Source organism: Coccinella septempunctata, chromosome 6 (genome assembly GCF_907165205.1).
Source record: "Coccinella septempunctata chromosome 6, icCocSept1.1, whole genome shotgun sequence".
NCBI lineage: Eukaryota > Metazoa > Arthropoda > Insecta > Coleoptera > Coccinellidae > Coccinella > Coccinella septempunctata.
In genome coordinates this window covers 28,925,002-28,938,827 of record NC_058194.1, presented here as the reverse complement: position 1 = coordinate 28,938,827, position 13,826 = coordinate 28,925,002, and the positions used below count along the sequence as shown (strand labels likewise).

The window sequence follows — 13,826 nt, the reverse complement described above, 5'->3', positions numbered from 1 at the left end:
GGCTAAAGTTTGAATACGTTACATCAGTTGTAGATTTCAAAAATATTAACCCGAAGATGAAATGCATATTATGCAGTGGTTGGGAATTGGTATCTCTCGAAGGAATTAACAGATAATTACAAAAATGTTAAATTCTTCGAAAAAATCATCTTGCATCAATGGAAGTAAAAGGAATTGAAGGAAGTTTCAAGTCAAGATGAACTTCACCTTTGGATAAAAATTCCACATGAGTAAACAATTAACAGGACAACTGGCTCGTATTGGTGGCTGTTCATCTTAATACATTGATATAATAATAATAATGAGGTATTTATTGGTACCTTAAGACTTTTACAATGTATAGGATAAGTCAAATGAAAAATAGAAAAATCAATTTTCGGGAACTTATTCTACGATGACATTCATCGAAAATCTTGTAGTAAACTTTTCGCATTAATTCACTCAAACATAAAATTCTCAACCACTTTTTGGGTCTCTCAATAGAAGGAAATTCTTTGTCATCTTCTTCATTCACAATCTTTCTGATTGTGGAAATATTCAGCTGAAATATAGGTCGTTTAGATTCAGATGAAACATTAGGTATATAAATTTTCTTACATTGAGTATGTTCGCTACCGTGTCTACCCTGTCTCTTTTTTCAATCACTTTCGGCATTTTCGTAATAAAAATTGATATTAGTTGTGGCAACGGCGTTATGACATTTCATGAGTGCCAACCTTACTCCGGTCTAGTTACATGAAAAATTATTTCATGGCCAACCCACTGCTAAAATAAATGTGAATGGAGTATAATTGCACACATTTTTTGCTAGAAAAATGTAAATTAAATATAATTAATGATAAACTTGTTGAAACTCCAATTTTACAATTTTTACTTTCAGGCACTGTCTTATTTTCATGAAAACATGGCATAATTTTGGCTTATTTATTATTTTCGCCGTTGGTACTTGTGTCCATCTGAATTTCGAAAGAATAACAGAAGTTCTTTCTGTCAGTATTGCCACTAGTACCTACCACTATCTTGGTGCAGCAGCAGCATTGGTAAATGCTGCTGCTTTTTCCTTTTACTGCTACGGTTTCAAATTCAGATTTATCATTTTCACTCGCATTAGTCGAAGTTGCTTTGGTTTCACTGATCATTTTATATTTTTACTAAAACTTACGTTTCTCCCTATGGCTAGTTAGTGAATATTCTGAATCATAACCGGAGACAACTGGCTTAGCAGACGGTTTACTAAAGAGTCAATGTCACTTACGGTAAAATAAGACTACCACTTTGTGATAATCAAGAGTATGTATAGAAAGATGTTGCAATTCAGCCGATTAGAAGGGTGATGACGTAGAAGGTGGCAATGTCAAGTTCCATTGACATGCAGTGGCGTATAGATAGATAACAGTAATAGGTAAAGCTAAAAAGAAGATAACTCAGACTAACTTCAACTCTTTCTCGCCGGGGAATCACCAAGTACGCTGTCTCTAGTTTCAAGAAATTTCAAGATCTTGAAAGTTCTCCAGTCAACACAAGATTTTATTTAAACTCTTCACTTTTTCTCAAGACAAGACAAGAAGTTTGTCATCAAGACAAGAATTCTTTCTTGTCCATCCCTTCAACTTATAATCAGTCCTAACAAAACACATCAGAATATCATCTACATATTCATGCCAATAAATGAAATTCAAAAGGAGATTTATGAATTTTTTTATCTATATGATTTCTACTAGTTTGCAGCTTCGAATCATGAACCTATACACGACTTCCAATAAGGATAACGTACTTACCCATTTTGCTTTTGTCTCCATCCAGTCGAGCAATCATGCTAGGACATATTGCAGGAAATGCAGCCATCCAGTGGTTTTTATTCCATATTTTCCACCCCCAATGTTCCCCCAGAAGTGATTCCTTTATATTACGTAGGTGGCAGACCTTAATGTACCGTTCCTTTTCAGATCAGCCCGACGTTTTTCCGTCTTCGAGACCTACGAAACAGGAAATGCTAGATCTGAGAGCTGCAATATAGAAGACAATGGCAGTCAGAATGAGCACAGTTCGATGGAGCGCCAAAATGCGCCATTCAGCCTTATAAACTCAAGTGTTCGCCGAAAATGAGAATACACATCTGGATTCGAAGTGTGTTTGGATTTACGGTTATAGTGAAATGTATTCTTGCGGCGTCTCTGGTGTCGAAGCCCGATGAGAAGGTGCACGGTAAGCCATAACTCTTTCCATAACCTTTGAAAGCTTTCCAGTTCAGCAGGGAAATTTTTCAATTTTTATACGCCCTCCTTCCGCGGTTATTTTTACGGTTTGCCGCCGCCATGTTTATCTTGACTATTCGTTATATCGAGGGACATAATCTTTATGAAGAGGTTATTGGGGTACCATTTCTTCGGATGTGACGTTTGGGAGCTTCAGACTGTATTTATGGGGCTTACAGATATTACCACGGCGGATATATTTTTTCCGGATGTCTCGATATGGGTTATTGCTTGCTTCATAAAGAAGGCTTTCCATATAGTCGAAATTAAAGTGGAGTAGTTCGGAATTGAGTGGATTAATTTCCACATAAAGTGATTTTCAGCAGAGCTTAGCCGAGTACTGATGAATTGAAGGCCCTGGATGTAAAAGGGTTCAAGTTTCAGTTTCAGCAAGTCATTAAGGTCACAAAAATCAGTTTTTAATTACCTCCTCTCCTGGGCTTCAAATCGTTTTCGCATCCATCGTAAAAGTTGTAGAGTATAATATTTTCTACAAATTGCGTCTGAAGCAATTTTTTCTACGTAGAAACGTTTTTGAGATATATGGCGATGAATGTACATTAAACTGGGACTCTACATTGAACTTGCCTTCTCGCACTGATCACCCTATATTTCGAAAATGGTAAAAAAAAATGTAAAATTTTATAGAATCTTATTATCTACAACTTTCATGATGAATACAAAAACGATTAGAGTTACAAGAAGGGAGGTACTTCGAAAAATGCATTGTAATCATCTTCAAACTGTAAGATTAAGAAAACCCCCATAATTCATTCATTCATTGCTGTATTAGCGGGAATAAATCTACAGAAAGACATAAAAAAAAACAGACTTATAATTTCTTAGGGCTCATTACGACTGTGTGCCCCCCTGTGACTGAAGAGACCCAACCGTGACCTACAGATCCTTACACACTCCGGGCAGATCTGGCCGCCGCTGTATTCTTCTCGAGTCTCCACTATAACTGTGCACCATAGACCTCCACTATGACCTGTCTAACGCTAGTTGTTCCCAGTTATGATTGGCATTAACTGATTTTAGGGATTGATGCAGTATATCCTTAAATCGCTTATACTGGCCTCCTGATTTCCAGTCTCCCTCTGTCAATTCGCCATACAGAGCTATTTTGGGGAGTATTGTGTCTTGCATCCTCAGAATGTGGCCGCTCCATCTGAGTCGGGCCCTCGTTACTTGAGTCTCAATTGTTGTACAACTAGCGCGTTGCAAGACTTCTGCATTCGAAGCTTTGTGGAACCATCTGATATGCATTATTTGTCTTAGATGACGTTGTTGCGTTTGTTTAAGCTGTTTGATATGTAGAGCGTCCAGCTTTCGCTTCCGTCAAGAAGCGTTGGGAGGACTACTGCTTTGTAAACAGCTGTCTTGGTCTTCAGATTGAGGTCGTGATTTTGAATCACTCTGACCTTTAGCTTCCAGAATGCCCGTGATGCCGAATAGATACAGTTGTGTTTTTCCGTGTCTAGGTTAGCCCTAGTATTTATGAAGCTTCCCAAGTATTTGAACTTCTCGACCTGTTCTTAAGTTTCATTCTCCAGGCTGATATGTGTTTGAAGGCTTTCTGGTGGTCTTACCATGATTTTGTTTTTGTCTAAGGCCTAAAGCTTCGTATATATGTTTATAGGTGTCCAACATTATCTGTAGATCCTCTGGGCTGCTAGCGATAAGTGCGCAGTCGTCTGCATATTGAAGTTCCGTGATAAACTTTGAACGGGTTTTTGCTCTGAGGCGCTTCAGGTTAACTAGGCCCCCTGATTAGTATCATATTAATGGGTAAATACGTTTGCAATACCGAGGTTAACCATCTGCATGAAAATCTGACACAATTCTTCATCCGTTGTATCTGACTCAGTATTAGTACAATACTGGCCAGCAATATTAGTAGGTATAGACTGATGTGCAAAACAACCACACAATTGACCTTAAAGCAGAAACACAATTGTTGATACAGCAACTACAAATAATTGCTTTCAGGATTGGCTCCAAAATATTATATTTTAAGTTTCACCCCAATCTTCAATCAAAACCAAAATTGTCTAGTAGTGCTGGGGTTTATTGTTGATTGATAGTTTTTTTCATTTGCTGAATAGTTTTATATCCCGATATGCATTTGACGTCACAATTGCATGCTCCCAACAACATCGATTAGCAATATGTGAATTATTGTTTCGTTTAAAATAATATTAAACTACATGGAATAATTCTATCTGATATGAAAATCAGCACAGATAATTCGTATAGTTCCACAATATAATTGATTTCCATTGTATTTGGATTCCATATTTCACTCAATTAATGTAGATACACCCAACCGATAAAAATGTTTGAGTTTAATATGATACTAAACGGATAATGTAGATACTCAAGGCAAATATAAAGAGTGAAAAACCTAATGGAAATTTCTCATTTTGATTAAGTCGAAGGGTATATTCATTCCCTAAAATCTGCATCCAATTTGTTAGTTTGAAATGGAAAGCTCAATGGAAAAGAAATCATTTCAGAGTGGTTGGAATTGATGGAGGAAATTGTGGAGAGAACGACCAAAAAATATCTGACTTGGTGAAAGGAAAATCTGTGCGTGATCGTAATTGAATTTTTTTGAGAGAGAAATGAATTTCCAAATATTTTCCCATCGGGGAATGAAATTATTTCCATTGCAACAGTATGAAGTACACTGAGTGTTAAATTTGTCACTCTGAAAATGGTGAAAGTGGTATGTCACTGTTCTTGTTATTCTCATAGTTTTCTAATTGTGTGTGATTGAAAAAGTATTATTCTACCTTCTGACCACTGAAGGACATGAAGCAACCGTGTCACACCTAGTCTTGCAAAGTTTCATTGGAATGTTTCAATCAGCGACATGAAAAAAAAAGGTTTTTTTTTATGGATTTCCAAACCTTCCTATAATTTCATGTTTCCTTGTTTGAATGTTGTTATTTATTCTTTTTTTCAGGTTTTTATCCATTCTGATAACTGAACGATCCTGTATTCGAACGCTTCTGTGCAATTTCGTGTGCAAATTTTTCATTCTCGATTCAGAACATCTTGTTGGAGCCTCTAAATTAACGAAGTGCCTACGTTGAGCACGGCAACGAGAGAAATTCGGTAGAAATTCAAATCATTCATTATCCCACTTCGGCGAATGATATTACTTTTGTACTATGAATACTCGTCAGGACTTAAAGGAACGTTCAATTTGAAAAGGAGTGAACCTACCATCTGTTTCCTGAGATGAATTGAAATGAGCCTTGTATTCCGGACGTAATCGCTTTGACTGATACTTTGCTGTATTATCAATTCCGCACCTCTTTCTCTAATTAAAAGTTCGGCTCTTTCGCTTCTTAAAGACGAGTAGTATTAATACTATTATGAAACTCTATATCTCAATCTGAAGAAGCCTTGGCGAGTTGATTCTATCTAGGAAACTCTTATGAACGTTTGCAGTTTCTTGTAAAGCAATGAAGAAAGTCCTAGACAATGTTTATTTCATGAAAATTATTTAGAATAAACGAGAACAGTCTGTAACTGTTTATTTTGATAGGGCAAAAAATGGCCATCCCTAATCAATTCCTGTATGCAAATAGATAATTATTCAGAAAAGAAAACAACAACAAGTCTTGCCCTTGAAATTCTTCAGATTCCCAGACAGAAGGCCGTTCAGACTGGGATTTTTCTATCCAGAGGGAAACAACATTTCTGACGTGAAATTGCAGGAATAACTGCCAGACATTCAACTCATACATAAAAGCCTGATGATACTTTTTTCCATCATGATATCTGTTTGTGAATTTCCACATGCAAACATCTCACTAAGCCGATATTTACATAAAACATCACAGGGTAGAAAGTCCCTCTTTGGATAAAGTGAGATCGAATAAAAATGATAGGGTCCGAGCATATTTTTTCATAGGCGAATCGCAGATAAAAGGGATTTTCGCATATTTTATTCAGCGATGCCGTGTAATTTATGACCCTCATCGTGATACAGAAAAGAACAGCGATGTAAACGAATTTGCTGCCGTTAAAGTTGAGCGTCTCCAGTCGTGATTTACATAAGTAGTTTGCTGACTGTTCATGTACGATATAGAGAGCTACATTAATTTTGCTCCGAGAAAAAGTTAGAAGTATATTTTACGTCCTATCGGGAACATTCAAGCTAACTGGTGTATGCCACTTTGCACGTTCTTGCACGGTTTCGAGAAAATATCTTCGGGAAACTTTTCATACGGTTGCCAAGTTGGATTTCAAGGCAGTTCGAAATGTTAAGAATAATAAGATCCGTCTGTTGAATGAAGTGACGAAATTGTAATACAATTCAACCCGGAAAAATCTTCGAAATCTTTATTCACATATTCATAATCAAGGTACTCTTGTAGTGCATGAAAAATAGTTTCAAACTTACGCGTGATAATTTCTACTGTCAACTGGCTCAATAATATATCATGCCATAACCATATTGCAAAAAGTCTGTTGTAACTTTTTTCATTTTGAAGAGATCCCTTGAATCAGTTCATACGAGGATATATTGAAAAATTCTTAGCCTACTATAGAACCAAACAAAATTTCAATATCAAAATATTTTATTACTCAACATATCCTCCTCTTAATTGGATACATTTATTACAGCGCACCTGCAACGTCTCTAGACCTTTAAAAAAAATGTTTCTTCTTGCGCTGCAATTCAGTCCTCCCCAGCTTTTATAACCTCCTCGTTATAAGAAAATTCACGACCTTTTAAACTTTTTTTCAGTTGAGGAAAGAGATTATAGTCGGATGGAGCCAAGTCTGGTGAATAAGTGGGGTGTTCTAGTAATTCAAACCCTAAATCACGAATTTTTTACATGGCAGCATGAGATTTGTGAGCAGAGGCGTTGTCCTGCAAAAACAAAACAATTTTGATAGCTTACCGCTTTTTTTCTCTTCAATTTTTTTCCCGTTGAGTGGTCAGTAATGTTAAATAGTAATCTCCGCTTATTGTTCTATCTTTATACAAAAAATCAATCATGATTACTCCATGACAATCCCAAAAGGCTGAAGCAAGAACTTTTTCAGCAGATTTTTGGACAATGTCGCATACGAAGGACATTGATCATCAAGGGTATTGAACATATCTTCGTAAATCTGCTTACCTCTTAACCCTTTTAAATACAGGTACTTGGTGACGGCTCGATTTTTACAATTTCAGTGGACATCTTCTTTTTTTAAATTTATTGCGTAACTCTGGTTTACTTTTTGACATCAAACTTCACACTGACACTTCTAATGAGTTATTGTTCGTTGCTACGGTAACGCAATATTTTCTTATGCATGGAACTGTTCTAGGCTAACTAATTATGTATATCAAAAGTTTTCGAATATATTTATTTTCCCAAGTGATTTCACATCATGAAAAATACGTTATCGAAACCCAAAATGTTTTGACAACCGTTGTAACCTAACATTTTCGTGCCATGCAATGTGAAATGTGTCAAACTTCCAAGGCCAAACGACTGCTTCCATAAAAGTGAATGAACTATAATTGCCAAATGAATTATTCACGTTGGCATCCCTTAATTTTGGTAATGAGGGCTGCATCAGTTTTAATACTTAATCACGTTTTCCTTGCATAGTGGAGGCAGATATGACGATGGTTAAAATTAGCTTAATGATAACGTGTACCCTTTATTCGTTGAATTTCATAGTTACAACGGACAAAGGCCCGATACAACGCTACCAAAGTCGTTGGGGCTGTATCGCCTTTGTGATTCGGATGGGATAATCTTATTCCAGTGGATGTACGTTGCAGAAATTAGTAACAGCAGATTTTATTATATTGAGGAAGATAAAAGCAACCCTGAGTGATAATCAAAAAGATAAATATTAATTACCCACTCACACCACAGAAAGTAGAGAAGCAATATTGTCGAAGACTTAGTGTGATGCTTTTTTTGATCTGTAACAGATATAAAAAAACTCAATCTATGTAACCCCAGAATATGTCAGAATAATCAATTGAGATATTAGGGCAGACGTTGCGTCCTGTGTGATTTCCTTAGTATAGTAGAGATAATTTCGATGAAGAAGGATTTTTATATCAATTATTACCATCTGAGACGATTACTTCAGAGAAAGTAGGGTTATAAGTCTTTCGAAAGATTATCAGTTTATCTCTTGCGTTACTTGGCAACATTTCAAGACCAAAACGAAGAATTTGGAAGGTTTTACATTCTATGAGACATATAATCAAGTCTTGTTTCATCGTATCTTAATCGTCCCTTGTATAGTCATATGAAGAGTTTACCAAGGAAGAAGTTGCGAAGCGAATCACGTCATGTATGCCTCCAAACAAATCTCGAAACAACTAATGAGTGATTTTCTGTGCGAGGGGGTGCGTAACTAGGCCATTGACACCCCTAATTATTCTTGAAGTTGAGAAGTAATTCCGCTTTAGAGTGTTCAATAAGGAATGAAGCTAATCTATATGTTATTCAGAAGTTTAAGGCAGCTAAAGTAGACCTATGTCGCAGGCTACCTCATAACTTCTACGGCTGATCTTACGAAGCCTTTCAACATTGTTCAACTGTTAAAACTTCTGGAATGCGGTCCTGCTATCCGATAAACCACTGCGCAAAAAAATTAACGCACATTCTGAAAATCTCAATTTCAATGAAAGTTTACTCTACATTGACTTTATAACTTATTTTTTATGTTCTCTCGGGAAGGTTTTGAACGAAACAAGACACATCAAATGGAAGAAAAACTCAGGATTTCACCGAATCTTATGTGAAAGAAGAGAAATGAACAATTTTTAAAATGCTGATAAGTGATTTAAGACTTGGTATCTCCATCTCTTGCGTTAATTACAGCTCGGCAACGACGGTTCATACTCAAAATGAGTGATCTTAAAATGTTCTGATCTAATCCTTCCCAGATTTCTCCGAGTTGGATACCTAAGTCATTAAGAGTAGCTGGATGATTTTCTGAATTTCTCAGCCTTCTATTTAGGTTGTCCCAAACCTGCTCAATCGGATTGAGATCTGGACTTCTTGCTGGCCATTCCATTCGAGAGACTTCAACCTCTTCAAGGTACTCCTGAACGATGCGCGCACGATGGGGTCTGGCATTATCGTCCATAAAAATGTATGGGGCAAATGGCACTACATGCTCTTCAAGAATGTTCTTTATATACTTATCAGCATTCATAGCTCCATTATCAACGAACACTAGGTCTGTGCGAGCAGTCAAAGATATTCCACCCCATACCATAATCGATCCTCTCCCGAAACCAGTAGTATTCAGGAAATTGCACTGAGCATATTTTTCATGTGGACGTCTGTATACAACGGAACGTCGATCACAATGGTAGAGGCAGAATCTAGACCCATCTGTGAAGAGAACTCTTTCCAAATCGGCCTCTTCCCAATGGATATGCTCTCTCGCAAAATCCAAACGCGCCCTTCGATGGGCTGGGGTAAGAGCTGGGCCCCTTGCCGCGACACGAGGCCTTAAATCATATTCTCTGAGGCGATTTCTTATTGTCTGAGTGCTAATTTGCACCTCATGAGTTTGCTCAAGCTGAATTTGAAGGAGGCGAGCGGTTGCAAACCGTTGTCTCAACGAAGAAACTCTCAAGTAACGTTCTTGAATGGCAGTTGTTACCCGTGGTCTACCCTGTCCTGGTCTTCGGACATTCATACCTGTCTCCCTGAATCGCTGCAACATTCTGGACACACTTGTATGGGAAACTCCAAACCTTTCTGCAATTCTTGTGTATGTCCACCCTTCTTCTCGCAAAACTACCGCTTGGGCACATTCCTCTTGGGTAAAATTGCGTGTTTCGCGTTGCATAGCGATCGAGTGTAGAAAATCAAACGAAAGAAAAACTATTGATCACTAGAATTGAAGAACAACTGATTTTAGAATGGAGCCAATACATTCAAAATCTGATAATATCATCTTTTTTTATTCCTGCTGGGAAAAAACATCTGTATTGAAGAAAACCGTTGAAAGTGGATAACATATGCATGCATAATTCTGATAAAAATAATTATCATTGAGAACACCTTCAGTTATAGAATAAATTTGAGATTTCCATAATGTGCGTTAATTTTTTTGCGCTGTGTATTTTACTGCGATATTTTGGGACTTGCTGGGCGCTACATTCATTCCAAATATCAGTTGTAGCGGTGACTTAGTTTAGGAGATATAGTGCTTTTAATTTACATTGAAATCATAAAAAGAGCCTGTAAATCATGATTTATGGATATTATTTTACATATAGGATTAATTTTCCCTGTAGATTTGAATACGCAGTATCCAAACTGGACTCTCATGCTTTATAGTTTATAATTTTCAATTCATTCAATCTCTTTCCGAACATTTTAAAAAGTGCCAATAATTAGGTACGCTCCAACATTTCTGGCCGCCCTGAACTTTTATGCGGGCCTCCTCCAAGAGTTGCAGAAATATAAAGCGTTTCTAATTTGCTGAACAACCTAACATCCGTAATGCGACTTATTGTTAAGGAACTTTTCACGCTAGCGAATATTCATCGGTGGAAACGCTTTGATCCGTGAATATCAATTATGAAAGTTTTAATGAAGTCACAGATTCACCCACCCGATAAAATGTATCAGCCGAAACGCATATCTTGGTATCGAGACCGAGATATCCGGAAAATTTCTGGACCCAAATTATTCGAATTTGATGAATGGAGAAGTCCCCCATTGTCTCTATGTAAACTTTCGGAAATCCGGAGATCTGCATGAAAATGAGGAGCTGGGAGTTCGTGAACTTTGTTTCGTGGGTGTTTTCGTCGAATCTTTTTCCCCGGAGCAATAGGAACGTAGCTATTAAAAGAGACTGATGGAACGTTGTATCTGAAGTGCAATTCTGCGTACAAAAATGGCACAATAGAGAATAGCAGTATGAGAATCCACTCTACACATAAGATGGAAGTCGGCGATAAATTTCAATTTTCTACTGCGAGAGTTAACACGAAAACTGCAAGACCCTACGAAGAGAATGTGCCCTATTGAAAAACACGTGCTTCAAGAATTTACTGCCAAACTTCAGGATCTAATGAGCAAACATCTAGTTCAAGGATGGAGTTGATGAACTAAGTTTGTTTGGTTTTCCATGTAGTTCAGCTCCTTCTCTAGTTTTTCATATCCATTCCTGTTATATTTTACGACCCTATTTCACTATAGGGTTTATTGCCGGTTATAAAAATGTGATGGATCGCAATGCCAATATTCAAACCGTTGAATAGGGAAAACATAGGGAAGCTCTCGTATGAAGAATCGAGATCTGCGTTCTTGAATTCGAACTGAAATGATATTACATTAAAGGCCAGTATTTATTGTGAAAATTACGATGCTTGATATTGGTATATTTTTATTTCATTGTTATACAGGGTGTTTCTTTGACTCGTACAAATATTTCAACAGTAGATTCTTGAGGTCAAAAGAAACGCTTTTTCTCCATACCATCTTTTCCGAATCGGATCGGTTTAAAAGATACAGGCTGTTGAAAAACCATCAAAAAATGTTAATTTTAGTTCTCTCAAAAACGGTTTTATCGAATGGAATTAATTTCGGAATATAGTTTTTCATTTATTCGATTAACCTTTTTTGAGCACAAGATATGACCCACGTCTTCCAGTTTTCTTATTTTGGCCATTCATTAATTCATTGCTGCATCCTGTTACCGAGAATAAATCTACAAAAAGACGAAAAAAAAAAACGGTGCGAACAGACTTATAATCTCTTAGGGCTAATTGCGACTGTGTGCCCTCCTGTGACTGAAGAGGCCCAACCGTGACCTACAGATCCTTCCACACTCCGGGCATGGATAGTCACCAACCAGATCTGGCCGCCGCTGTATTCTTCTCGAGTCTCCATTATAAATGTGTACCAAAGACTTCCACTGTGACCTGTCTAACGCTAGATGTTCCCAGTTATGATTGGCATTAACTGGTTTTAGGGACTGAAGTAGTATATCCTTGAACCGCTCATACAGGCCTCCTGGTTTCCGGGCTCCCTCTGTGAATTCGCCATACAGAGCTATTTTTGGGAGTCTTGTGTCTTGCTTCCTGAGAATGTGGCCGCGCCATCTGAGTCGGGCCCTCGTTACTTGCGTCTCAATTGTTGTACAACTCGCGCGTTGCAAGACTTCTGCATTCGAAACTTTGTGGAACCATCTGATGTGCATTATCTGTGTTAGATGACGTTGTTGCGTTTGTTCAAGCTGTTTAAATGTCGCCTGTAGGGCGTCCAACTTTCACTTCCGTAAAGAAGCGTTGGGAGGACCACTTCTTTGTAAACAGCTGTCTTGGTCTTCAGATTGATATGACCATTACGTACCATAAAAATACCAAAAATTCGAAGAGCCCAACTCTTGAAACTAAGTTGGACGCTATCTGATGAATATTTGAACGTTTTATAAAATAAAAGTATTCTTTATATTTTTTCGTATAATGCGCCTTTTTCGAGTTATTATTCATACGAGTTAAAGACTCACCCTGTATATACAGGGTGCTGAAAATGCTGCGGAAATGCAGAAGATTCTCAGCGTCCGGAGACACTAATTTTTCTTGAAGTAACATGATTTGAATGTGCATAAATGAATAATTTTCCATCATTTCGGTTGATGAAATTGAAAGAACAGAAGATATATCTTCGAAATTTACCTCCTTACTGTGTTTCGAACTGGTGTTTTTAGGGATCACCTCCACCATCCTAAATTAGTACTTTATCACATGATCAAATTTGCGCTGGCTGACACATTTATTACCATTCTTGTAATATTAAGTCGTAATGATGTACTCAATACTGGATTATCCTCCCACACTGCTTTCGACCTTAGTTTTTGTTCAGAAGAATGAACACCCCTTGTATTTTTGTCATATCTTGAGTAAACTTGGAAATATTAGGGAAATCACGATTCTATTTTCAATCGATTCTACGTGTTCGAAAACCTATATTTCCATATCAAATTTATGGATCTTCGACGATGATTTCGAGAAAAATGAATTTTTTATTTTTCCATCTTTCACTTTTGAGTTCACTTTGAAAGGCTGTCTACGGTGCAACTTTCCATCGGCACATCAACTCATTGGTTTTTTGAAACCTACAAAACGACTAGTATAAATTTATTTCTCTGGAGAAATGATAAAACACCGTACTTCTCAGAGAGAGGACCAAATATGTGATTTTAGGGGGGTCTAACCCCTTGCTCATTTTTGACCCAAAAATTTGGAATTTTCGAATTCGAGTTTTTGATCTAGTATTGAAGCCTGACTAGTGCTGATTACGAAACCGGAAATCTCAATTGGATCGGACAAGTATAACGGGAGATATCGCAGATTGAAATTTGCAATTTTTGAAAAATTGCCATTTCAAAGATGAAAATTTAAACTAAGAGAGATAGGCTTACGATTCTATTTTCTATCGATTCTGCGTGTTCGAAAACCTATATTTCCATACCAAATTCATGGATCTTCAACGCTGATTTCGAGAAAAATGAATTTTTTATTTTTCCATCTTTCACTTTTGAGTTCACTTTGAAAGGCTG

At 37.1% G+C, this 13,826-nt stretch overlaps 1 protein-coding gene across 1 annotated transcript in view; it reads left to right on the top strand.

Annotated features, from left to right (window-relative positions):
• Nucleotides 1-1,784: 1,784 nt before the first annotated feature.
• Nucleotides 1,785-13,826, top strand: part of LOC123316023 (alkaline phosphatase, tissue-nonspecific isozyme-like) — a 97,755-nt gene continuing 85,713 nt past the window's right edge. The window contains exon 1 of the mRNA XM_044901933.1: nt 1,785-2,205. Within this exon, the coding sequence (XP_044757868.1) occupies nt 2,103-2,205 (103 nt within the window). The 5' untranslated portion in view covers nt 1,785-2,102. The remainder of the gene's footprint in view (nt 2,206-13,826) is intronic.